Source organism: Agelaius tricolor, unplaced genomic scaffold, assembly GCF_023055355.1.
Source record: "Agelaius tricolor isolate 1412-34295 unplaced genomic scaffold, bAgeTri1.0.p SCAF_24, whole genome shotgun sequence".
NCBI classification, from domain to species: Eukaryota; Metazoa; Chordata; class Aves; order Passeriformes; family Icteridae; genus Agelaius; species Agelaius tricolor.
Genome location: NW_027269284.1, coordinates 6,055,076 through 6,082,268, shown reverse-complemented (window position 1 = coordinate 6,082,268; position 27,193 = coordinate 6,055,076). Strand labels below are relative to the sequence as shown.

The following is a 27,193-nucleotide window of genomic DNA, read 5'->3' as shown; positions in this document are numbered from 1 at the left end:
ACATGCAACTAAAGAAATGGTTGATTCCTGGACAAAAGTCCCTTTTGTTTCCTGCTGCCAGGTGGCCTCAGGGTGGAGCTACAAAGGAGCAGCATGGTGCAGGCACAGAGAATGCCCTGCCCCTTTCTGCATGCTGAGGAGAGGGGCTGTAGGGGACCCCTGCCCAAATGCCTGGGCAAAGTTGTGTCCCTGGTCCTGGCACTGCATCCCTCACCCAGGAGAGCAGCAGAGTGGTTTGTACCTGTTTGCTGTGGCACCCCAAGCCCTCCTCTGTGCACCCAGCCCAGTGTAACCATCTGGTTAAACTAATGTGATTTGTATTTGCCAGAGATGATTCCTGTGTGTGGCTGGTTGTCTCTTGTTGTTTGCTCTGTGTCCCCTGTTAAGTTTTTCTCTTAGCCAGCATCCCAGGCAGTCAGAAATGCCCAGAAAAAATTCAACATCACCTGTACTGGAGCCAGTGTCAGCTGCTCCATGAAACCAGTACCTGTGGCCTCTTAACCTTCCCACCTTGTTTTCCTTTTCCTGCTGCAGTGACATTCCCACTGTGTGAACCCAGCCCAGCCACCTGTGATCCTCTGTGCCAGTGCTGTGCTTCAGCAGCTCTCCATGGCCAGTAAAAACAGTATCTCTGTCTGAAGATCCACGATTTTAAATGGCTCTGCACAGAGGTGGTGGCAGGTGTTACTTCTCTCTGAATCTTACAGCAGCAGAGATGGCTGAAGGAACCCAGCTGTGGGGGGTTGAGTGTTCCTGCCCTCAGCTGCTCATTCTCTCCCCAGGGAAGGTGTTAAAAGTGTTTAAAAGAATTTATGGAATATATCAGTTCTCTGATCTCCATCAGGTGAGGAATTGGGTGCAAGAGTGGGACATCAGCCATTGTGGGTGCCCAGAGGAGCTGTGGCTGCTCATCCCTGGCAGTTTTCAAGGCCAGGTTGGATGGGGCCTGGAGCAGCCTGGTCCAGGGGAAGGGGGGTGGAAGTGGAAGGTCTTTAAGGTCCCTTCCACCCCACACCATTCTGTGATTCTGCTCTGGATCAGCAGCAAGAGGGGTGGTTCCCACAGCCCTCCCCAGTGCCCAGCAGAGCTCCATGCAGCCTCTCCCACTGCTGATGTAGGAGAGACAAGAAGCTTCCCCCTGGCCAAGGCTGTGCTTTCCCCCAGAGCAGCACAGGGACACAATCCTGATGCACAGCACCAGGTGACCTCAGCAGAAGCATCAGCCACCAGCACCAAAGCAGATCTCTGAAATGCTTTTTAAAAAATTGTAGCTGCTGTCACACGTGGGAGACCCCACAGGTGAAGCCAAACCAGACCCAAAAAAACCTGTCTGAAAAAGCCAAAGAGTCAAACTCAGACCTGAGCAAGCAGGACCAGCATTTGTGACAGCAAAAGGACCCTGAGGGAGCAGAGCTGGCTGGGCTGGGTAGCCCCAGCTCAGTGGCACAAAAGCCTGTAAAATTATGAGCAAGAGAGCAGCACTGGAAAAACTGGACTGGAAGAAATGTCAGCAGTCCTGTGACAAGCAAGAATGTGAAAACAGCCACAGCACAATCATTATCACCTCTGTGGAAGCATAAAACAGCATTTCCAGGGCATCTCTTAGGAAGGCCTGAAGTGCAAGTTTTCCCTATGAGAGAACAAAGCCCTGCTCCCTCACTGCCAAACCATGCTTGCTCAGTATGTATCAATTCCACTTTTTCTTTCAAGAAAAAAAAAAAAAAGGTGCCAAAGTAAGCACATAGAGCTGTTTTACAAAAGAGACTTAGCAACTTCTCAAATAACTAGGAATAAAATTCAACATTTAATAAGACATTGAAGTTTCTCAAGCAGTCAGACATGGAATAATGAGACTCAACAATGTGGAAAAATCCCATTAATACGTCTTTCAAGATATTTTGCTTTTCCAAGTAATTCAAATAAAAAACCTCCTAAAACCTGACCATGAACACAAAGCTATTGAACAAAACAGACATTTACTCTGATTACTTTTCCTAGGTTGTATGAAAATACATCTAACATACTCAACTGAAAATTGCTTCCATGCTTGCTCATGTGATAAAAGAACAACAAATTCTGAAATTGGCTGTCATGTATCAGCTTTTGCTAAAAAAGGAAAGACATTTTGCTACTTTGATGGGCAAGACACAAAGAACATCATTTAAGGCCACATAATATGCCAAAGTTAATGTTGTTTAGATTAATTTATAGCAGAAAATCCTTCAAGTTGCTGAATGCTAAAAAGTACTGAGTTGCATCATGAGAAAGCTCAAGTCTTAAGGATTGTTTTACCTTGGATTTGAACAGTGGGAGAAGGAAAACAATGTCACAACTTTTCTTCTGTCTTCTTTCTTAAACATAACTTCAGCCTGTTTTCCCAGGCTGCAGAGCAAAGGTACAGAAGCCTTCATTACACTGCACCTAAACCCCACCTGTCCTGGTACAGAAACCAAAACTCTGCCAGATCCCACCTGAGTGCCTGAGCTGAGCTCAGGGGGTCCCATGGCCAGTGGGCATCAAGGAGAGAGAATTTGATCCACATTCCTGCCCAGGAAGGAATTCCCAGAGCGCCCTCCAGGTCTGCAGCCCCAGCAATGCAGAGCGGGGAGAGGTAGAAGCAGCAGAAGGACAAACAGCCCCTGGCTCAGATCTGTTTGTGGAACAGTCCCTCTGTCCCCACAGACAGACAGACAGACAGACAGAAGGGGTGTCTGTCCTGCATCCTGCTCTGCTGGATGGGCTGGGGAGCCCCCTGAGAGCCCAGGGCTGCTGGCACTGCAGGCTGTGCCTCCTGGGACCTGGGGCATCACAGTTCCACAGTGACAGAGCTGTTACACATGGAGAGGAAAAAGCAACAAAACAACTAAAAAAAAATTAACAAATTATGAAAGCAATGGAATGTAAAGGAAAAATTTTATAATAACTTATTTAAAGGTATTCTTACAAAGCCTTCCTTACATGGTATAGTATTCAAAGAGTTGTCCCAATGACATCAAATTCCTTCATTTTGTTTTAAAGCAATGAGGAAAATATTTCTGCTTTACTACTTGACCTCATTTTCCTTCCCTTGAAACCCAATATTAAAGAAGCATCCATAATAACTTTTTTTTTTGGTTTTAATTTTATGCACAGGACTGTTCTTCAGCCCCATGGCAGAGAAAGTTTCCCTCAAAATCAATTAAAGAATCTTGAATTTTAACTTGAGTGCAAGGCTTGGCATACCATTTCAAAATATGCAAACATGTAACACTTCCCCTGATTTTGAACTCTGCTATTTCTTCAAAATTATTTAAAAAAAAAAATTAACCTTCCAACAGTGTTTATAAAAACTGATTCAAAAAACAAAGCATTTTGGTCACAAAACAGAAACCAAAGTGTTCAGCATAGGGCAATGCAACATTTATAACCTCTTTCAATTAGTATCTTCTAATAAAACCAGACTTTTTACATGTTGGGAATAAATGGGGGTTTTGGCAATTCCAAGAACTAAATCAAATCCTGAAGAAATACCTTGGGAAAAAACCATACACTTCCATGATACAGCAAGGCTTCATTTTCAAAAGGGCTACACAGAGTTCCTGCACTATGAAGGGCAAACTAAGCTAGAACATACACAAATGGCTCAGTGGACATGGAGGTGCTTATGGAGGGTGGGTCACAATGGCAAAAATCAAAATGTGCTTGGGATGCTGCCTGATCACACAGCAAGGATGTGCACTGGGAGGAAAACTGGCACAGATGTTTCTCTTTACTGTTTTTTCCTAGTTCCAGCATGATTTCTGTCAATAGTAAGTGTTGTATGTTCACCTCACTGTGAGTCACCCATGCTAATGGGGGTGAGGAATTCAAAACAGCTTTGCTGACACAACCCAGTGGTGACAGGTTAGTCAAGAGCAGAGCTCCTAGAAATGGAACAAAAAAATTCAGTCTGTCAAATAGCCAGTTTCTGCAAAGGAACAGAGTAAGGCTAAATTTCACATCAAAATTCTTACATGCTGCTTCAAAAATCTATTTAACTTTTACTTGTTTTGAATTTAGTTTTTACACTTTAGTCAAGTTTCGCTTTCTGTTTCATTCATGGGGGTAGTTTTGCTCGTTTTTGGGCATTTCTTGCATTATCACAAAGTTGAAATGCTTGGACTCCAAGCATTCCAAAGAAAAGTTTGCCTCTGCGTTTTACCTGCCATTGAGAAAAAAAAAACCAAACAAGCAAGTAATTTTTTCCAAGTAATAGCTTTTGAAAGGTTTCTTTTTATTAAGACACAAAACTCCTGAAGTATTGGGCCTAGATTGCAAGACAATATCCTTTTAAGTCCTGGGCCTAGATTGCAAGACAATATCCATTTAAGCCCAGACCTGCAGAGCTCTGCAAGATCAAGTAACTTCATCTTTTGCTGGGATGAAATACAGGAAAAAACAGTATAGAAAAAAATCTCTCACAAAGTCAGATTCCTCCTCTCTGGTACAGGGCGTGCCTTTCCCACCACGCACCACATTTCTTGGTGGAAGGATATTTATGGTCATGATTGCTAAGAATAATTTTTGGAGAGCACAAACCAATTGCTGTAGTGTGGCTGTAGTGAGGGACACACCTGGCATTCAAGCACCTGCTCAGAAACACACAAGGCAAGCAAATCTCATTGGGACCACAGACCAAGCCATTTCTTACTCAAAAGGACTTGAGAACTAACAACTTCTTTCAAGGATATACTATTTTAAACATCTGTTGGTTGACAAATACTATCTCAAAAAACTATGTTTACGCCTACCTGGTTTGATTTTAACCTACCTCCAACCTGCAAAGTATTTTGGAGGGAACATTTTACATTCGTAACAATTCAAGTGTAACTGTAATGCTGAGTAATAAGTTTGGTTTGTCCTGAAGTTTGCTGAACTATGCAGTTCGTTATCAGTGCAGAAGCAGCAGAAGACTGCTGTGGTTGGCTCAGTGGATTTATAAAAAAAACAAAACAAAAAAATCCCCCCCCACCCCCATTGTAACCTTTACAGAATATACGTAAAATTGTGTCCTTCCCTGGTCATATTCACAACTTATCTACAAGATAGTGTTAGCAGTAGAAACTGCAGTTCATGACTATTTGCATTCAGCTCTCATCCATCTGTTCCTCTTTCTCCTGGGCTTGAACTTGTTCAGTTTTTTGCGGGGTTTCTCAGTCTTCTGAGTTTCCACAGAATCCACCCCAAGAACGTGTTCAGAGCAGCATAACTGTCCATTCAAGGTGGAATTTAGCACTGTCCTGTCTTGGTGCTCCTTGCAGAAAGAGTTTGGGCAGAAGTGGCAGAAAGAAACAGAAGGTTTGCCACAAACATCACAGTGGTGCCAAGGACACTCCCACTTCCCTGCAATCAAAACCAAAGAGCCCATTAGTGGGGAGTAAAACACAGCATCATCTCCTCAAGGGGTTTTGTGTTGAGCAGCTGAACAAGGCACAGCTTTCCTGACAAAGCAAATGACAGCAGCTACCAGGGCTGATCTCAACACCCAGAATGCCACATCATACTTCTAAAGCTCAGCTGGCAGCTGCAAGGAGCAGACTTGACACACTCTCATTCAAACACAGCAGTCAGCTCCAGCTAGAAGAAATGACTCAGGCTTCACTCAATAGCATTTTACAGGACTCACAGGCTGGCAGAGCATCCAAACATCCAGTCTCACTGCAGTCCCCTGTCTGTTGCCAGTCCTGCTCAGGAATGACAGGCGTGCTTCACTTACAGCTGCTCTTTTGCCCCAGCATACCTTACCAGTCCTTGTTTTACTTGTTTCTGGGATAACAGGCTTTGCCTGCTTCCCTTCCTCACATCTCACCTGCCATGGCTGACTGGAACCAGGTACCTCCTGTGATATCTGGAACTGCAGCCTGCTGTCTGCTGCTCTTAATTTCCCTACTTGCCTTCTTTCAGAAGCTGCTGTTGCTCTTCTGGCTTGAACTCAAAGGGCTTCATGCATTTCTTAGATATAATCAACTGTCCTGTGGCAGGGCCATGGTGCTCCTACCAGGTGATGTGCTCAATTACCTACATCTGTAAAAGAAATGCCTCATTTGCCAGAGAGGCAGGAGGAGGCCACCATTTTGTCTTCAAATCCAAGAGGAGCTGCTCCACATGATGCACAAGTGAAATTCCTGCCATACAAACCCACTGTTTTCAGGATGACAGCCCTGACAAGATTTCAGTGCAATAACTGAGGTACCTGCACAAGTTATTTATTCCAGTGTAAGACTCACCAAAAGGACGTTTCACCAAACCAAGGCAGGAGAGATGATAAGCTTTAGTACAAGATTTCCTGTCACACAGCACCAGCTGGCCTCCATCACCACAACGGAAACAATCATCTTCAGATTCTTTCTTCCCTTCATTTTTCGTTCTGCGTCTCCGTGTTCTCTTTTTGGTCTTTTTGCCTTTTTCTTCTGAGGCATTAGTGGAAGAATTCTAAAAGAGTAGGATATAAATCTGTAAATGCCAGTTTTGCAAAGGAAAAACGTTACACAACCCTGCCAAGCTCTGGGCACACCTGGCAGACTGTGCACACAGTCAAGAACCTGACTTGGGGCAGACCTGCCCAGTGCTTCACTCTACTGATCTGTGCTGACAAAAAACCTACACTGACCCTTGAGAAAAGTCATCCTGAAACCAGATCTTCTCCCTACAGGACCCTCCTACTGCAAAAAACCCTTCCTTTTCTTGTCACTGACAAAAGGTCTTCCAATTTCCAGTCTAATCTACTTGTGGCTAATTTACCCTCATTATGTACTTGCACCACCAATTGCTTCAATATCCATTTTTCTCTTCCAGTTGTGAATACTCATGCTGGAATTACTAAAACCTGCCCCCATTTTTCTTTAAGGAACAGACAGCAGAACTTCAGGAAATGTAGTTAATGACAGAAAGAATGTACCAAACCTTATCCCTATTTCAATCTGACTTCAATTCTGTGCTGCATGCACAGAAGCAGCTTTCAAGTGCTGCTTGCACTTTAACTCTCCTTCACCAAATCATATAAAATGTTGGATGATTTTTCAACATCTCTACCATCATTCCCTCCCTCTCACCCCAGTAATCACTATCTACTTTCTTTTAAATTAGCCCATTCTATCTACCAATGAAGACAGACCCATAAAACTAAACTGTGACACTGAATTTCTTCATGGTTGTCTGTGTAAATGTTCACAGGCTTATATGAAAACTCATTGAAGTCCATCTCTTAACAAAAACCAGCTGTGTGGGTTCTGAAGATTCCCAGCCCACCCTCTGAAGTGGCTGGTCCTGAGCAGTGTGAAGGACCAGAGGAAATGCAGCTTTTCAACATCCACAGGTGGTACTTGTGCCCTCCCCCACACTCCTATGCCAGCCCTTCAGGAAGCTCCATCAACTTCTGCTGGATTACAGGTTTCAAACTAACCTGGACAGGATTCATACAGATCATTTCTTGATACACTTTGGTAATTTTTTTTCCACATTCAAAACTCACATTTTTTATTGTTCAGTTCAAATGAATTTTTTAAATTGAATCTTAGCAAAATAATCATACTGTAAGGTTTAAATGAGGAAATATAAACTAGAATGTCAGAATAATCTCACTGGCCACAGTTAGGCACATTCTTAGTCAGTCTGAAGCTTCTACAACCCTTCCCCTGACAAGACTGTCAAAATCTCTTGATGTATTAGTTGATATATTACTTGCCTTTGGTCTGTCCCCAAGAAATCCACTGCAGTTTGGGGCACCACATTTGCAGACTGTTTTTTCATTGCCCAGACAGTCAAGGTTGTAATTAAAAGTCAGCTCCGTCCCTGAGTGTAAAAAGGACAAGGTAACAAATTTTATCAAAATTACTGCAAACAAATACAGCTGCTGCTATCTGTCTGCTGGTCTGGACTTGTTTGCTGATGTATTATCATAGGATGTTCCCTCTCTTTACTGCTTATAAGCACTGACAATGATTAACTAGATGCCCATATATCGTGATATCTTATGCAATTACATTTTAAAATAAATTTGTTTGACTACACAAAACTGTGTTTGTGTTTGGCCTTCACACATATTATATCCATCCATCTATCCAGCTAGATATAGCTATAGATAGATAGGTATGTGTGTACACAAACCAGAAAACAGATATTTCTGAACAGCCTCCTACATCCACTCCTTAAGTTTATTATGTTCTTGTTATGTATTTGAGAGCTCCAAAACACAAAGTTGCTAAGGATACAAGGAACAAAAAGCAGCCATGGGACTCACAGTTAAAAAACAGTAAAAATCAAAAAGATTTTTAGTGATCACAAAGATCACAAAGCATCTCCTCTTGTGTGCTGAGTCCTCTACAAAAATATTTGCACTGGATCAGTTAAACCATGACTGTCCCACCAACAAATGCACAAAAGGTTTAAGTGAGAGGATGAAAGCAAAGGCAGCTGAGCTGAGGTACCTGCAGGAATGTCACACACAGCAAAGAGCCCCACACGAGTGTCCCCATTCACTGTCCACTTCAGGGTCTCACAGTTTGGTTGGCAGCTGTGGTTCATGAACCGGGAGTAGTTTCCTTTGGGGCCAGCATCAATAATTCGGTCCTGGAGAACAAACCAGCAACAAACTGAAGGGTTTTCCTCTCCCCCTCACAAAAAACCATAAAAATCATCCACAAGTGATTTCAGTAGCTGCATTCAGAGCTGACATGGTGTTGCCACCCAGAGCACACAGGCCAGCTGCTGGTACATGTTGTATTGATAACTGTAGTGTCCCACAGGGTCTGGAATGGGACACTCCCAAAGCAATACTCATGTTCTAGCTCACATTCTCCCAGCACCCATCACAGCCACAGGGCAGGATAAGTGTTCTTGTGAGCATTATGGTGGGCATGTCAAGGAACCCTCTTCCCCAGGAAGCTTCAAAACTCAGACTCAGTCCTTTTACTTGGCATTCATGGAGCTGTGAGGCATTTGCAAGTAGGGTACTTTATGGCATTTACAAAATACATGACTATTTCCAGAGATTACCAGTTTCTCACAAGATTTCTTTCCCCAAATAAGCCTAGTTTAAATGCAAACAAGCTCTTGGTAAGCTAAAACCATCCCATTCCTACAAACAATTGCTCTTAAATTTCTATCTCCACGAAATATACGAGACATTAACAAAATAAAATAAAGCTTGAAATTGTCAGAACTGTTTCTTTGCAGAGCTGCTTTAGAAGGCTTTGCTTACTTATGAAGTATTATTATAGTTTCCTTCTAGCTGATTTTTATAATGCACATTATAATGTCATGCCCCTGTGCACACACTTCACTGCATGGACAGCTCAGCCTCATAATGGCACTGGCAGTTCAGGCAGACCCACAATGAGCATTTGTTAATGACAGCAGGAGTCAAACACATGTTCAGTTCAGATGTTTAACACACTGATGTTGTATTGTCAATCTAGCAGAGGAGTGAGAAACTTTAAGTGTTCAGAGAAATGTGGTGTCACCATGCTGTGGTGGTAACTCCTGTGCAGAGCTCCTCAGTTACAGGATTCATGGAAACAGTAGCTGTGGAAATACAGAGCAAGAGCCTTGGGAAAAAGAATGGTGGTTGGGACTGAAAAAATTGCAGGACTGGCAGCCAGCTCTTGTTTTTCTCCTAACTATCTGTCTGGGGACTGAAGCAATATAATACAGATAATCTATAACTCCTGCTGTCCAGGTTCTTCACTTTCTCCTTCTCCCAAGGAAGAAAATACTCAGAGGTGTGCACAGAGGCACAGGTGCTGAATTATTCTGCTGTGTTAATTAATCTGCTGCAATAATTTGCTGTGAATCAATTTGTGGAGGGTTGGCTGGCTACTAACAGAGAGTGCTTTCAGAAAAGAGTTTCTACAAAAGCACAAGCCTGGTTTTGCCATAAACAATGCAAGGGACAGATGGCTACAAAAAAGATTAAATGCCCTATATAGGACACAGCCTCACAATTTTATTCCACATTCTCTCAAGTGAGAATTTTATTGTCTGTTGTTGAAATTTTAGTAAAAGGATTGCAATTCCTTCCACTGGATCAATACTATTTCCCCAAACTTCATTTTAAGGCTAAGCAGGTAAGTACTTTGTACTTACAGGTACATGTAAGTACTGTACTTCATTTCAAGCAACAAAGCACAACCTACAGACCTTAATATGTAATTTATCACATAACACAGAACTAAGAAGATTCATTATGTACATATAGAATGGAGAGAGCAGGCACAGAAGATGCAATGCTCTGAGTATGTGAAAGTGTAGAACATCAAAGGTAGCAGAGTGCCCTGCCAAGGTGGTCAAAATAAGTCTGTAAGTAAATAATGGCAAAAACCATCAAATACCCTACCTTATCAATAGTAAGCATATAGAAGTGGGTGATGTCATTTTCATGTGCATATTTGATTCTTGCCATACACTCCTCTTCATCAATCAGCTCTCCCACATACTCATTGACAAACTCCCCCTGAAAGACACCAAGGATCACTAGTGAAGTATATCCCAAACCCACCAACAGCACGGCAGCTCAGCCACCCTGCAGGGTAAGAACAATTCCTACCTTTTTGATGTCCCTCTTGGCCACCAGCCCCCAGCCTTTGCCATCAGTTTTGATGATCTTTGTCTCGGGGTACTGGCGCTTGGTGAAGCACTGGTTCTGGCAGCGCTCGCCCGCCGGGCACACCTGGGGGTGGCACTCGTACATCAGCATCCGGTTCAGGCACTCCGAGTCAAAGCCACACGGGTTCTCGTCTGTGGGCTTGCAGTTGCACTTGGGAATCTCAGATATGTCAGCAGTGTAGATCTGCACTTTACCACAAGGTTTGTTCACCTGGAAAATACATTAAAATAGAGGAAATGTGACTTTAGAGCAGTTAGTTTTATTGTAGGAGTTACACAGTGGTTGCTAATTTGGTTTTTCACCACTCCAACGAAAGCAAAATTTCACCATCTCACGACTGTAAGAGGACAGTTATCATCATTACAACCTGACCTTGTCTCACTGCTCAAACCTTTGAGTACCCATTTCCTCAAACTTTACCTTAATATGTTTGTATGGTGGAGGTTTACGTTCACTCTCCTGGGTTTCTTTGGCTTCTCGCTGTAGTTTTATTTCTCGAAATCGAGTTTCAGCTTCTTGCAAAGCTGGAAAAGATTGCAGCATCAACAGAAATGCCAGAAAGAGGATTACCCTCCCCCACACTCACTTGCTCATTCCCACCTGTGTTAAAACAAAGCACTGTCTACTTCTTAGTCCCATCATTTGACTTTCTTGCAAACAATGCTTCTGGAGTGCAAACAATGCTTCTGGAGTGTTACTGTTCTTAACAGACGTTATTAATTCTACTCTTTCAGTCTCCCAGTCTGAAAGAGTCTACACTCTTAGTCTTTTTTTTAGCTTTCCAGAAAGTAAAAATCATCAGATAAAATTTCAGTTAGATGCCAGTCTTTTACAAGACATTAAAATAATGTTTTCATGCAAAGACAGTGACTGTTGCCCAGGACAGCACAAATTTCTTTAATTAAACATTGTAAAACAAAATTTCAAAACCAAGGCTATGTGTGAAGAAAGCAAAGCATGCGTATCCCAGGATTATTTTTGTTTACTTTTAGCTGTGTACCATTTTTGAAGACTTTTCCAATTCCTTTGATCCCTTGGTATCTACTCCCTCTGTCTCCCTCCATGTAAGGGAACACCCGTGCTTGGTGCGTCCAATAGTAATCCTTAGAACCAAAGAAAAACACAGGAAATTCTCCGATTTCATGCTTCATTTTCTGGATATTTGGGGGAACGTTTTTCGGATGGCAAACTTCTGCAGGCCACCATCTAGCACAGAAGTACAAATAAAAAAATACAGCATTTTAGTCAAGCTCTTTCTGCAAGAGACAGTTTAACAAAATCACCCGAAACAGCAGTAACTGATTATTATTTCCAAGATCCAAGAGGATTTAAAATTCTTTTTTCCCCCTCTCTTAGTAGGGAGTGAGAGAAGACTAGAAAAGGAAAGCCTGACACTGAGATCTGTGGGACTTCACCTGCCTGCAAGGTAAGCACACACACAGGACTCCCTGTGTGAGTAGCAAAACCATCATCTTTACAAGACCTGCAATTTCTGTAATTGTCAAAGATCAAGAGAAGGTTGATAACACCTATTAATGTTTCAAGGGTAACCCCCAGCCACCTCTGTCTCACTCAGATCTCATATCCAAGTGTGGAATGCCAACAACCCGAGTGACTGATGTCCCAGCCCGTGAGGGTGTAATTTAGCCAATTTCCAGTTACACCAATTTATTGGCAGAGATTTCTGACACAAACAGGGGTTGAAGGCTCCTACACTGGAGGCAGAAGTCAGAAGACTTGAGGAGTTCTGTATGGGTAATGCCTTGGCCAGGAGCAACAGCAAAGCTGCAACTCTTTGAACCTGAAGCTTGCAAGGAGGTGAGGTCCCTAGTTCAGAGAGGAGTCAGAAATGAGTGTGCAGCAAGGCTGGCCTACAGGAGCAACCAGTTGTATGATCCTTAGTTAAACATGCCAGTACTGTAAAACAACAAATTCCTTCATCAGACCTGTAATTTCCCAGTTTAACCCAAATAATATCCTGGAAATGGAGCTTCTTGCCCGCCCTGCAGTCATTGCAGTACCAGCTCCCATCTGGCATTTCGATGTTTAAGCAGTCAGGATGAAAGGCTGCTGGGCAGGACTCACAGCACAGCAAACTGCCACCTGCACAGACACAGAAACACGAAAAAAGGTTGGAAAACATCAAGATCAAAGTTTAAGTTTTGCTTTCCAGACAGCTTAGAAATGACACACATGTGGTAGGTTCAATTAGAAAATAAATGGTTAAAACATGCTGACCCTCCATAACAAATACACACCTCACTTAGCTGGGTACAACAGCCAAAAGATCCTGACTAATCTGAATGCCTGGCAGACTCAGGTTAGTAACACATGCAAAATAACAAGCAAGCTGGTGATAAAAATGCCAGAAATATGCACAAATTATAATTACCTTGCTGTACTTTAATGACTACAATATGTTTAATGTAATTTTAATATATATTAACATTTCTAGGTAAGAAAAATTGTAACCACAACATACTTCTCTTATGATTGGGTTTTTTTCCACCCTTGGGGGGCAGAAGGAACAAGGTTGTTAGTTTGTTCCACGAATTATTAAATGGAAAGTCGGCTGCAGCTTAGAAGCTGCTATGCTGCATGTTAATTTGTTAACAAATCAGGTAAAGTTTCACTGCTACAAGTTTAATCAGCACTATGCATTTTGTGGTTGTCAATAAGGAACAGATTTATTGCACAAGATAAAACAAAACACCCTTAATTAGTGGCAACAACTAATACTGATTCAATTTGCAGTCTGCTGCTAAACTAAAAGCAACTCTTAAAATATTTATGGTGTAATATTACATATTAGCAATAAAGAAACACAAAAAGCTTTAGTACATTGAGCAGAGGGGAAAGAACAGAAAAATACTCATTAAGTGTCTCTTGTAAAGAATTAACCGGACTTCTGGTTGTTGGATAAAGCCCAAGTAAAAACATTCTTTAATAAATTATTTCTGAAAAAAAAAGGATATTTAAAACCCTGAAGCAGCCAACTTCACATTCTAGCATAAGCTAAGAAAGCCTAACTAAATATGCCACATTTCTAACGATTTGCTATGAACAATTAGAACCAAGATTAGAACAACAACACTTGAGCTGAAGAACAAAATGCTTTGACTCCACACTTCAGAAGGAGCTCCCTCCCCAGCTGTTTACCTTTGGAGCACACAAAGCACCAGCTGACATTGACATGGGCGTGGTGGCTTTTGCCCTTCATGGCAGTGAAGTGGTTGGTGCAGACGATGCTGTTGGAGGCGATGACGGCGCACCCCGCCGCGATGCAAACGTCCCCGGCGTGGTACGCGACCGGGCAGCGCACGCAGCGCATCATCTTCCCTGCAAAGCACCAACTCACAGGTCACCCTGGGCACCACTGGACACGTGTGGCAAAGCACAGCACTGCTGAGGTGCTCTGGGACAAAACTGACTCGTTATTTCAGCAAAGAAGAGGTGCTGAGACACCCGACACACACACGAAATCCCAGCCATTGTGTTTACAACGCTTGCGTATTTGCAACGATACTGAATTTATAAAGGTTCTTTTTACTCCCAATTTAAAGCTTTAATTATGCATATCAGCATAAACCAGCTCTTCCTGAGTCATGTAATTTTGTCTGCAAATGTTGCCCAAAGCTAAAAACCTGCACAGAATCAAAATGTCTCCATGTTCATCGAGCCCTGCTGCAGTGTTTGTACGTTCTCAGGTCCTGCCCTCACTGCTTTGCCTCTCTCCTCATCATTATACATTCTAGATTTCATTCTCTCTTGAGAAGAAAACATGGTTGACTATGGTTAACTGAAAGCTAGTTAAAAAAAGAGCACAAACAAGGTAAATACTAAAGCTGTCTAAAACTTACTCTATTACAACTTTTTAAAAAATTCTGAATGAACTGACAGTCCATTTATGCCTAACAAAGCTGCAGCTAGCAGCTCTCAAATGAACACATTCTTTACCTTAACATGCCATAAATAAAATGAATTCATCAGCCATAAAAACATAAAATGAAACTACCTTTTGAAATTCGTGGATGTGAGGGGTTACTAACATGACAACTGAGGCAGCTGTGGAGAGGACACCGAAAGCCCCTGTTCTCGAAGACAGTGAGATGGAATTTTTTCACACAAGCTTCGTGGTAGAATTTGCCACAGTGAGACACAACACAGCGTTTCACATCTGCCTTTCTCTCCTTACACACGAAACAGGTGTGCACACCTAGTGGCAAAATGATAAACAAAATGTAATATCCAAACACATAAATGCATGAGAGAGGTGTTTAAAATTCATGTTATGTATGAGGGAACTGCTTTTGTGGTATGAGGAGGTTTTTTTCAACAAATCAATTGCATTACTTGATGCAGCAATCTATTTACTTTAGCTCTTCAGTATTAAATACTGATCTGCTCAGATACAAATAAAATAAAGCAAACCCATTTGCAGTTGAGGCATACACAACACCCAAAGCCTCACCAATCTGATTTTATAAGTCTCAGAATGCCAGGACAAGTAGGAATTTTTAGTTTTCAATTTTTTTTTAAACCAATGGAATAGGACGATGGTCTTGTCTGTGGTCTTCTGAAATTTGAAGCAGGACCACAAGCCAAAGACAACCATCCTCTAATCTTTTTTCTGGACTAGCTGGAACAGTTTTATTTTGAAGCAGTAGTTCCAGCAAGGTTTACTGCATGTACTGAAACGAGCTTATGAGCAAGAACACAAATCTTATGTAAAGTTTTGAGATTAAGAACTTCCAAGCAGTTATTACAGGATTAAAAGCAAATGAAATTAATAGCAATAAGGTAGTCTTTTAACAGGAAAAGCAAGACTGATGCAGACACACAAAGGACTGAAAAAGAACTTAAAACGTTTCGTTCACTGCTCTTTTTTCTACAATTTCTTAAGTCGTGACAGACTTTAAACCTCATCTCTAATTGTACTCAGAAAGCAAACAATCTGCAGTTATTAAGGCAATGGAATTCTGATTAAATTAGCCACTTTGCAAGAGAGTTCTCACTGAAAACAGGGTGAACTTTGTAAAACATGGCACACTTAGTGGCACTCTATGGACTCCCACCCTGTCACATCCCAAAGGATAAGTAAAGGTTCTCTGAGGATACTCTGTCCAGGAGGATATCCTACACCAATATATGGGAAAACTATAACTTTTTTTTTGATTAATAGAAAGGGACAAACTTGCCTGATGTACATTCACTACAAATGAATTTTCCTGCTGGTCTTCCAGAGAGCCCAAGGCAGCTTACATGAAAAGCTCGATAGCAAAGTCCTTCACACAGCAGGAGATCACCTGTTTTTTCACACAGCTTTTACAACACAAAGGCATTGAATGTTAAAGAAAAGTTCATACGTGGAAAAAAACTCTTTTCTTTATTCCTTTTCATATACTGCTCCTCAAAATATCTTTCCCCATTGTTGAAATCAAATTTAACAAGTGAAAGGTAATTTTACAAGCATTGTCACATGCCCTGGCTTCAAGTTGAAACAGGTAACAGAATCATTAAACCACCAGAAACATCCCTCTCAGACCATGGTTCAGGAGTAAATACAACCTGACAGAAAAAAAAGGAATAGAAAAAAAAAAAGCTGTAAGAAACATTCCCTGAGCACACTGATGCATCTGAGTAGGGTTAAAAAGCATCTTTCCTTTCCTTTTCCTTGGTAAAAGGGCATCAGTCCAGTTGGCACAATGATACCTCTATGTCTGAGTGGTTAGCAGTGACACATGCATAACTAAAAATGAACCCAACAACAGTGCTGGCAGAATTTAAGGATCACCCAACATTTACAGACAGATACAACCTTATTCCCACTATGTACAAAAAGCGTAAATGTAGCTGCTTGCACAGCCTCACAGAAATAAATTTGATCTGGATGATAGCCTAAGAGCCCTTCTAGAGCAGTGTGAGGAAAGGCTTCTGCTTTCAGTGGCTTCCTGCCTGCACAGCACAGCACAGCACAGCAGAGCAGGGCAGTGCTGCCATCTCTGCTGCAGGCAGGGCGCAAACCCCACTGGGCTGGGCTTCCTCCTCTGTGCTAACAGAGAAACCAGCAGCTCTTCTGCATCATCTGACCAGTCACCTGGCAACACTCATGTGCTTCTTCTGAGCTACAAATTATGCTTATCTTACAGACCTGGAAACTCAAGCAGAAAGGCCAAGTCATTTACTGGAGGTCAAGAAAAAATAATTAGGTATTAAGAATCCCATTTACTGCCATGGCAACCTCATCACTAACAGACATCTCAGACACACATGATAAACCTGTTTCAGGCCTAATATTGTCATTTTTGTATTTAAAAAGACCTTTTCTAGGAAAGCTCAGGAAACACAGCCCAGCTAAGGTCTCTCACCTGACACACATATTCTTTTTTTGTTCCCACTCCTCGCTCAGATTTTTTGGATGATATAGACACTTCAGTCTGAGTCTCATCAGCACTCTCATAGGGGGACTCTGAGCGCTCATCTCCTTGGCCATCAGAGATCTGAAGATTAAACACAGGAGTTAGAGAAAGCAGGCACACATGGGCAGCTTAGCACAGCATCAGAACTGATGGAAGCACACACACTGCAACCCAGACTAGCAGGTTTAGGCACGCTCTTCTGGTTTTGTTTCCCCCACCTTCAAAAAAACCACCTTGATTAAAACCAGAATACGCATTTGTGGAAGTCTCATCAAAAGGATTACACAACAATTCCCCTCACCAGCAGCCAAAACAGAACACCAAAACTTTGCAATATGGCATTTTATTTATACTCAGTTCTAGAATACAGTTAGCAAGAAGTGCCTAGCCATAACACAGGGATATCTTCAAATCCCTTGAATAAAGTGAGCATGTGATTTATGAGAGAGAAACAGTCAATTTTTAAAAAGAAACTTGGTAATCTCCAAGCTGCAAAGTCTCTGACCCAAATATTCTCCAAGGAAGGGTGAAGAGCATATAGAAGAGAGGAAGAAAAGAACAAGCATCTCTCAATATGTTTAAGGAACATTACAGTCACCAATAAACTCAAAATACTACAGAAGATACCACTGTTATGGATAATCTCATGTAACAGATCTAGATGTAATAAATATGGGGTGTTTTCAAAAATAGTTGGAATTACTTTAAAAAACCCATCCCAAGTAACATATTTAAAATAGAATACATGGTAATTTTCAGTTCAATAGAATTTAAGGAGGTTAACAGACAACCAAGTCATTTGTCTCATCTCACATTACACCAGAAGATGCAGAATTTCATGCTGTTGCCCCCAGATGATCCTCAGTGATTTGTGCCTCACTAAGTACATTCTCCAGGAGAGGATCACAATTTGGAACTGCAAAAGGAAGCTTTAATTTCTCTTTCAGCTCATTCTAATGGTTATTCACACATACCATCAAAAGCACTGCCTCCTGTCCCTTCTGGGCTAACTGCAGCTCACAGCTCATGATGCCTTCTCCAGGCATTTCAGCTACATTAAAAGTCCCTTGGAAGCAGACATTTTCCTCCTGTGGAAGCATGCTGCAATTAAGCCTGTTTCAATCCTTTTTGTTCCACCCTCTAATCTTCTCCCTAGGGGACTTTTTCCAGCATCTAGAGCATTTTAGTGGGGTTTCTCTAAACTTTTTCTGTGCTTTAAAAAAGTTGTTGAAAAATCAAGCATGAGAACTGGAGGCAATAACCCATTACAAGTCTTGTAAGTACCATGTCCAAAGCAAGCCAAGATGATACCACTCTGCGCTTCTGTTCTGCTGTGCAAGAATCTCCCCAGGTCTCTTCAATACAGCCCTGAAAGTCACTCTAAATTGCTGTGCTGTTTAAGAGATCATTTTTGCCAATAGCCATTTGTCAGGACACAGACACCCCACTTTATATGAAGAATTTACTCTCTGTTTTCAGACACAAAATCTCGTATTTATCTACAGTAAACCACCTTTTTCTAAAAAGGGCCCAGCTACATGCTGGAGGCAACTACATGCAACCTCCTTATCAACCAATCCATGTACTGTGCAAATTTATCAGAGATGATTACTTTGAAATCAGAAAGAAAAATGTAAGACCAAACCAGGCCTAGATTTAGCTTTTATAAAATCCCTTTAGAAACACTGGTTTTGAGTGATTAATTCTCACTGCTCCTGCCAGCTAACTTGCATTCCTCCATTTAACATTTGCTTTCCTTGATCATGTCTAAAAATATTTTATAAATTGCATCAGACTGACAGTTGTTGGTTGGTTGGTTGGTTGGTGGGTTTTTTTCCCCCACATTACTTGCAAGGGTATAAATTCATTTCCTCTGTGCAAATTCATACTTCCACTTCACCTAGGAAAATTTCTACAACTGGAGTGATTTGGGGATTCTGCCCAACCATTTCATAAGTGGTTAAATGAAACTGCAGGTAAAATCATTACTTTGTTCAGGCACCTGGAAATCTCTGTCTCCTGGAAGGAGCTGTGAAATAGTGACCTGCAAAATTCTTGCTGCGAAGGGGCAGATAAAGGAAGGCAGCGTGGGAGCACAGCAAAACCACAAACCAAATTTCCCTTATGGTTTAAGTAAACTTACACACATGCTCATTTCTGGTTAAACTATTCCCACAGAAACATTAATTAGTGGCACACTGCTCTAACATTTTTAGTAGCTCATTATGTTCTTGTTTGAACTAGCCAGAATTAGTCATGGTTAGAAAAGAAAAAAGGAAAAATAAGCTGGAAGGTCTTAGATCTGCATTTCTTTTCCACTTAAAAACAAAACAGAACAAAGCAAAGCAAAACAAGCAGTCTTGCTGCAATCTGACACTGGGCTTCCCACCTTTTCCCTAGAAATTACCTAAACCCAGAGAAAACCCTTTTGTGCAGCACCCCTTGAGTTAACACAGTCTACCCAGCAGTAACAGCCACAGAGCCTGGCCCTTGAGGAAGGTGCTCCTCTTTCCCCAGCTCACTGCTTTGAAAAACAGAGCAGAGAAACACAACAAACCCAGTGATAAATTTATTCAGTTAAGAGAAGGAGTCAAAGCAATGTTTCTGAAGATTTTCCTTGGTTTATACACTCTGTTCAACCAAAGGATGCAGACCTCTATATGGAAAGGGAGCCCTATTGGCAGAAGGCAGTTTTTTCAGAATCCCCCTAGATATGGGTGACAAAATCCCAGCCATTTGTGAACCTCAGGCTGACATCAATTTTCCTACAGAACAGAGATTTTGCCGCCTCAGAGTGAATGCATCAGCCCTTTATTTAAATTAAATGGTTACTGAGCCAAGAAAAGGAGCACTGCTGGCAAGAATCAAACCCAACATCACAAATGCAACCACAAAAGCCAAATTCTATCAGCTCATTTCAAGAGAAAACTTGGCAATTTACATCCACCTACAGTTTATTGCCAGGTTTCAAGCACAAATACCAACACATGGAGCATGAACAAAATACCCTCAGTTCATCAACTGAATGGCAGCCAGGCTGAGAGTATCTTTCAAAATCTCTCCTTTACAGCTGTCAGGAGTCTCACACACTTTACAAATCAAATGCTCTATTAAGCACCAGTTTTGTATTACACAGACAAGACCAGATACCTGCTCATGGCTGTCTCAACTCCTGTGAGTCACTCCATGCACAAGCAGCTCAGTGAATACACCCCTGTAAATCATCTTTACCTAGTGACTGTTCACCCTTGCCACCATGAGCAGAGCTTTAACATCCTCTCCAAGAGCCATAACCCATGCACAGCTCAGTGATACACCCCTAGCCTGGTGCAGGCTGCAGGATGCATTTCTTCATCCTTGCCACCATGAGCAGAGCTTTACCATCCTCTCCAAGAGCCATAATCCACACACAGCTCACACACAGCTCACTAGCAGATTTCACAGCTCAGGGCCCTAATGAAGGGGAAGGGTAGCAGATTTCCTGTCCTAAGAAAGGAATGCATTTCTTTAAGATAATTTAATTGGACCCTTATTTGTATCTTGCAGAAGATGACACACTGTCTACCAGACATCTTGGAGGAAAGCTCCCTCTATGAAGAGAATTGGAATCCAACAACTCAGCTCCTGCAGTTATCCCAGAATAGCCAATGGAAATGTCAGGGAAGTAAAAGAGCATCTGTTCCTTGAGGCCTGTGGAGAAGAGGCTGAGCCAAGCCTTCATCCAGTGTTTCTCAGAAATGACTTAGAACCTAAGACAGGAACAGCATGAGGTGGTTGAGAAAACTACACTTGTACCCCCAGCAAGCTGCAGCAGCCCTAACAGGTTCTGATTCATCTGGGGGACACTGAGTTTTGCAATTAAAATATGTGTAGATTGAAACAGTTACTAAGCAAAGATGATTTACAAGAAGATTGCTAGAAATCAGCTCATGCTGACGTGACACAGCCACCTCTGCAATGAAACAAAACATTTCTGGGGAAGATTTTAACAGTTCACATACCAGAGCCCAAAACACAGCCTTCAATACAAATCTGGACAGGTTTAGGGGGCTTCTTACTTTACTTGTTAGGTTACAAATATACATCTTTCCCTTGTAATCACACCAAAGCTTGTCTTGTCCTTATTTTTGTAATATAATCCTCCTAGCAAAGAAAATGGTACATAATTAACTCTTCTGAAATTCAGGCTGGGGTTCAAAGTAATCAACCTTTAGATTAATGGCAAAACATGTTAATTGGCAATTTGTAGCTATTTTATTCTGCTTTACATTTGGAGTAATTTCTTATTTCTCATAAAGGCAAAGGACTGTTTTAAAGAGCATAAATTTAGGGGGAAAAAAGCCAAGGCTATTCACTACAGACTTTTAGCAAGTGCCAAGTTTCTGCACTGAAATTGTGCCTGACCTCTGCCACCATCTCCTCTTCAGCAGTTTCTGCTGCTGTGCCAAGGACCACCCTTCTCTGCTGAAGGGAGGATCAGTGCAGGCACTGTCAGCCCTCACACACTGCACATCAGTCAGGCTTTCCTTCCCATTCCCTTCAACCACTGAACACCAACATTATTTCGTGAGCATTTGCCTGCAGAGGTTTTCACACTTCACTGCCTGAACACTGAGCACGAGTGGTATTTCAGAAATCAAATGCAGCTCCTTCTACTGGAAACTCTGCACCTGCATACACAAGTGAGAAAAAGGGAGGAAAACAGCCTAAAAACCAGTTCATGCTCTTCATGTGGGGCAGGCCAGAACTGACTTCAGGGGTTAGTTAGGTTCCAAATACCATTACTACTCACAGAAATGACCAATTTCCCATTAGGCTCCCAAGGCAATCCTTCCTTTCCCATGTGTCTCAGTCATTATTCACTACTTACACACATAAAACTCAAAAGGGAACATGTAGGGACACATTACTGCATTTTTCCAAGTTCCCCATAGCTTTATTATTGAAAAAAAATTAACTACTGAGTCAAACTAGGACAAAGTTTTGGCATCTCTGTAAATTCCTTGTGTTTAGCATTGTATTTTTACCCCTCAAAAGAAAGAAATTGTAGCAATGGGTCATTAAACAATTGGGTTTACTCATCTCAAGATATTTTGAGCATACATTTTATACTACTGCTGTATTTTTGGAACAGTTACTCAGGCCCACAACAGAACAGGGATCAGCATATAAAGACTTCAAATCCCCCAAAGTATTTTTAATTTTCTTTTGAACTATATGCTAAAATTCCCTGTTCACAATAACCAAAAGAAGTGCCTAAGGGATTCTTTCAGACAAACATCAACCTATTTTTAGAAAGACTATGTAACAATGCTTGTAAAAGCCATCTTCAGCATGAATTCATAACTGAATGAACACGCTTTGCACACTGCAATATTTGATGTACAAAGCCAGATTACATCAGCAAGCATTGCTGAACACTGGGTAACTGTTTAATTGCTCAGTATAAGGGTGATATTTACTTTTTCTTCCTGCCTCCTGGACTACTTTTGCCTGTTATGTGCAAAAGGGACCTACATGTGCATACAGATGCAAGGTCTGTGGGTAGAATAATGGAGTTTCCTTGGCATGATTATATTGAGTAAATAAGTGTTTGGTTTTCACAGAGGTTGCCAAGCAGGCTTAGAGGAGGAAATGTGTGCAACTCTACACAATAGTTACAATAAGAAAACACACTAGAACATTGAGAGGAATTAAACTGAGTCAGCTATGTACATTTTCTGAGTTTATATGTTTATATTCTTAATTTTGTCTTTTGTCTGAAGCACTCTAAAATGATTAAAAGGGAGGCAGGCAGGAAGTCAATTTGACAGAAGACTCTATACACAGATTTTGTGTACAAAACCACTCCTCAATGTTTTCCTCCTCCAGCTGTAACACGAGTCCTGCAGCTGCAAGACTGAGCCCGAGTGAACTGCACAGCTCACTGCACCACCAATTAAAGGTGAATGGACAAGCACTAACACAGGGAAGCATTTCTCACAGTACATCTAAATACTGAATCCAGGTCTACGACAATTTTTAAAGCATTTTTTACAAGCAGGTACCTGATTCCAGGCTCAGCCACACACCTTGGCAGAAATGCAAGGCAATTCTTCATCCCCTCTGGCTTTTTACAGGGAAGAGTTAAATGCTAGCTGGTATGTACACTCAGCTTGCATATTTCTAGAACCACGTGGGTGAACTTTGCAAATGGTATTGTTCCTTTCACATCTGGGTGGCTGAAATGTCACTTATTAAAAAAAAAAAAAAAGGTAGTGACATATTCTCAGCTGGCATCCAATCATATTGATACATGATTTAAGCTCTGAAAGGACAGACTGGAATTTAAAAATTCAAATCATGCTGTGGTTCAAAGAAGCAGATGAAGTCAAATACTGATGTAGACATTTGCTCCACCCACTTGATTTTTTTTTTCCCCCTCCACTTAAAATCGTCTCGTTCCTTTCAGACAGCTCCAAAATCAGAGTAAATACCAGAGCCAGCAAAATCACTGCTCTGTAATTTCAAAGAAAAAAAGGTTCAGAAATTTTAGGTCTGAAAATAAAGTGTCTGTACTCATGCAATCCAGAGCCTGGGAATTTAGGAAGTTATGACAGTAAGAACAAAAAATTGCAAATATTCTGCTTGATCAGCTGGTGACCTGGCTTATATTAATGTGCCTTTTGTTTTAGATTTAGGATTAAGTCTTCATTTTCAACAGCTGATCTAAGAAAGGATCTAAGCTGGCTCAGTGTTACCCTAGGAGGTGGGGAGGGGGTCATGGTGTGTCTTTTTTCCTTCCATTGAAGTACTGGCTAAAGGCTGTCCTGAAGACAGGCAGCATCAATATTTGCTAAGGCAAAAACTTCTGTCTCATGGAGCAGAATCAAGTCCCAAATACTATTCACTGTGTGTTGGCAATTGCAGACTGAACATCAACACTTCTCTGCTCATCAGCTCCCCTGGGACTTCCCCTCTCCTAGATCCAATCCAGACAAGGTTTTCCTGCCATGCTTGAAGGATCAAAACAAATTTGGAAATTTAGATTGAAGAAGTTGTTAACATTTGAGCATCTATGGTGCCTACACTGGAACAGGCTCCAACAGTTGCTACCCTACCAGTCACACACCTCTTTAGACTTTTCCAGCTACCAAAGCACAATTTTTGTCAAAAAAAAAGTCTTCTTCAAAAAAAACCACTTGATCAATTCACTCTGTCTAATAAAAGCCCTGCTTGTATTACTCACATATGTTTGTGTAACAGCGTTCTCAAGCCTTAAGAGTACAAGCTTTGGTCTTAGTCATTCAAGACAATGATGTTCTTCTGTCATGTTCTGTTCAAGCAGTAACAGAAACAACTAAAGGACAAATCTGCTGAGATCCAAAGAAGGCAACCCCTCCCACTTCCCACTGGTTTACTTGAGCATCACTTGATTTATAATCCAGGCTGTAGGACATCAAAGGAAACACACCCCACTATGTACACTTATCTTAGTGCTAGGGGTATATAAAATGAAAGCAAAGCATGGCAGGAAATGATTTTCTCCTGCTTGCTTGGCAGGCAAGTCTCCTCCAGGGCAGGAGCAGCAGGATCCATAAAAGAACCACCCACAAAGAGTGACCTGCACCTTTTACAGGGATGTCTTAAACAACATCCTCTCTCAGGTCATCTGCCATTATATATATTATGATCATATGATATTAACATATCATATACAAAAGATACACAGCATCTTTTCACAGGCAATTAAAGAGGCACATCTTCATGAGCTCTGAATGCTGTTGCCCACTAAGTTTCACTTTCCTTCACACTCAGGACTCAGCTACAATCTCAGACTTCCTGACAAGACTTTAGAGTCAGTGATTTCTACACCACAGTCCCCCAGGAGGAAGTGGGCTGGGCTGGCTAAGAGCTCTCTCTATAAAGCTTGGAGGATGCATGTTCTGATAAATAAACTCTTCCATCTTTCCAACAGATAAAACCCAACTGCATATTTTTTTCTTATTAACAAAAGCTGAGCAGCTAGAAGGTTGGGTTTGTTTGGGTTTTTTTTTTTACTCTAAGAACAACTTATGTAAGAGTAAGTCAATAAGCAACATGCAAACAGGTCAGGCTGTATTCAAAAGACAATCTATCGTGCACCCACACAGAGACAGAAAAACTGACAGAGCCAATTGAGTTACAGTTAACATTTCCTTTATTTCATATAAGAATTCCTGAACTGAATGAAGAGTGATATTTTGGCCCATACTGCTAGACTAGATAAATTCTTTAAGTATGCGGTGCCACAGTGTACACAGTACTAGAATAGCAAAAAAAAGACAGCCTGGGACAAGTTTCATTTTTATTATTAGCAGGAGTTAGACGTTTCAGATAAGGATATTATGCATTTCTGAATTTGCCTGGAAAGTTAATTAAAACTATGAGAACATTTTAAAACAGTATAAAATTGCCTACAGATACTCATGATACTTTGGTAGGGGATGCAGAATAAAAACCTACATCATGTAAACATTCAGTTAACAGATTCTCTGCACTCTGAAGCCTAAGTAACACACAAGAGGAGAATAAGTACACAAGAAACTGAATTTTCTACACAGAATGTGCTGTCAAAGAACAAAAGTGAAGCTTTGAAATTTTTTCCACGTGAAAATAGAACCAGTGTAACAAAACTGTATGGTCTGGTGGGTGATGCAGGTCATGTAAAATGTTAGAGCCTTTAGCAGAGATTTAGCAAGGAACAAGTCCAACTACTTGCAGTGTTCCATAAAAATGTACCCCTGACTGCTTACTGGGGGGGAAAAAAAATCATAGGCATACAGAAACAAACACAGGAAACAACTGTCTGCTAAATCACAGGATGTAAGGTGGCACTGTACATTAAGTTATCCTTAAGCAATGTTTAGAAGAGAGAATTATATTTGCAGGAAGCTTGAATGAAATGCTAGAAGCACAGTGATTTTGTTTAACAACCTGCAAGGTCAACAGCAATTGCTTTTTCTTTAGATCAGTAGTTTCTTTAAAATAACATGAATTCCCTTCTTCCTTCCTGTTCTTAGGATCAAAAAGTCAGTTATTTTCACCTTCAGTGAGTTTTTAGTTGCATATTCTAGGACAACTAGACTCCAGGGATGATAAATGGAGCTGATGTACTTTTTGAGTTGCAAGCTGTGCATGTCTCATGACTGCCTCCTCAAGCAAACACCTTACCTTTTAAGAGCTGTGCATGTTTTCTCCTTTGTGTTTACATGCTAATGCCCATTAAAAATGCAGATAAATGAAATCTGTCTCAAATCAATAATGGGAAAAAAATCCACTGTTTAATATGAAGAAAAAGAGCATTAAGGCTTGCATTATTACAATTTGCATTGTTAGGCCTTGGAAACACAAGAATTTGTAGCTATAACCAGGAACTGAGCGTTTTTTTTGACACTGGTTGTCACAGAAGGAAGAAAGAATTCCTCTAAGGAAGATTTGATGAAATGAAAATAAAAGCACCTCTTCAAATCTTTCCCAGGCTTCTTTAAGCTGCCATCTGCTGGCCAGCTCAGACTTGAGGGTGTGATGAAGGACAGGCTGGCTAACTCAGAGAGTATCACATGTGCTTTATTTTGTCCTCTCTTAGGAAAAGATTACAGTTTCTTTGACAAAGTTTGTAAGTAGTACCTATGGTCTGCACCATACTTTGACACTTATCTGCCGTTAACAAATTCATCCAGTTTAATGAAGCCAGACAATAATCACAAAAATTGATTGAAAAGCTAAAGCAGATATGTTTCATGCAAACACACCAAGTGTGCCAATAATCCAGCAGTAATGGTAATGTAAAGTCTTTTTTATTTATTAAAAAAATACTGATTACACTCTTACTGGCACCTACTACATTATTGGGGGGTGGAGGGCCAAGGTAAAAAAAGAAATTAAAATACACCATCTGCATCTCTTCTCACAAATATGTGCTTTTGGATGCTTACACCAAGTCTTACATAGGCAGTAAAAAACTACTCCAAGCTTTTGCAGACTCCAGTGTTGAGTATCTTTTTCACATCTGGCCCTACCAGTTGCTCATTAAGAATAATATTTCAACAAAATCATATTTCACATAAGTGACTTGAGTCAAGTGCCTAGAAGTAAAATTATTTTGTTTCAAAATTAAATGCATGTATGAAAT

General features: G+C 41.1%; 1 protein-coding gene across 8 annotated transcripts in view; it reads right to left on the bottom strand.

The window, feature by feature from the left end:
- Positions 1 to 1,781: 1,781 nt before the first annotated feature.
- The window catches only part of NSD2 (nuclear receptor binding SET domain protein 2), a 100,139-nt gene continuing 74,727 nt past the window's right edge, over positions 1,782 to 27,193 (bottom strand). For 7 of the 8 annotated variants that reach the window (XM_071447259.1, XM_071447260.1, XM_071447258.1 and 4 more), the window contains 13 exons: positions 16,990 to 17,121; positions 15,820 to 15,943; positions 14,637 to 14,837; positions 13,781 to 13,960; positions 12,568 to 12,724; positions 11,622 to 11,827; positions 11,042 to 11,145; positions 10,562 to 10,831; positions 10,352 to 10,468; positions 8,445 to 8,586; positions 7,703 to 7,809; positions 6,246 to 6,450; positions 1,782 to 5,361 (listed from right to left, as the gene is read on the bottom strand). In XM_071447259.1, coding sequence (XP_071303360.1) covers positions 5,096 to 5,361; positions 6,246 to 6,450; positions 7,703 to 7,809; positions 8,445 to 8,586; positions 10,352 to 10,468; positions 10,562 to 10,831; positions 11,042 to 11,145; positions 11,622 to 11,827; positions 12,568 to 12,724; positions 13,781 to 13,960; positions 14,637 to 14,837; positions 15,820 to 15,943; positions 16,990 to 17,121 — 2,211 coding nt within the window. In that variant the 3' untranslated portion in view covers positions 1,782 to 5,095. The remainder of the gene's footprint in view (positions 5,362 to 6,245; positions 6,451 to 7,702; positions 7,810 to 8,444; positions 8,587 to 10,351; positions 10,469 to 10,561; positions 10,832 to 11,041; positions 11,146 to 11,621; positions 11,828 to 12,567; positions 12,725 to 13,780; positions 13,961 to 14,636; positions 14,838 to 15,819; positions 15,944 to 16,989; positions 17,122 to 27,193) is intronic. The other variant, XM_071447264.1, reaches the window with a different exon arrangement.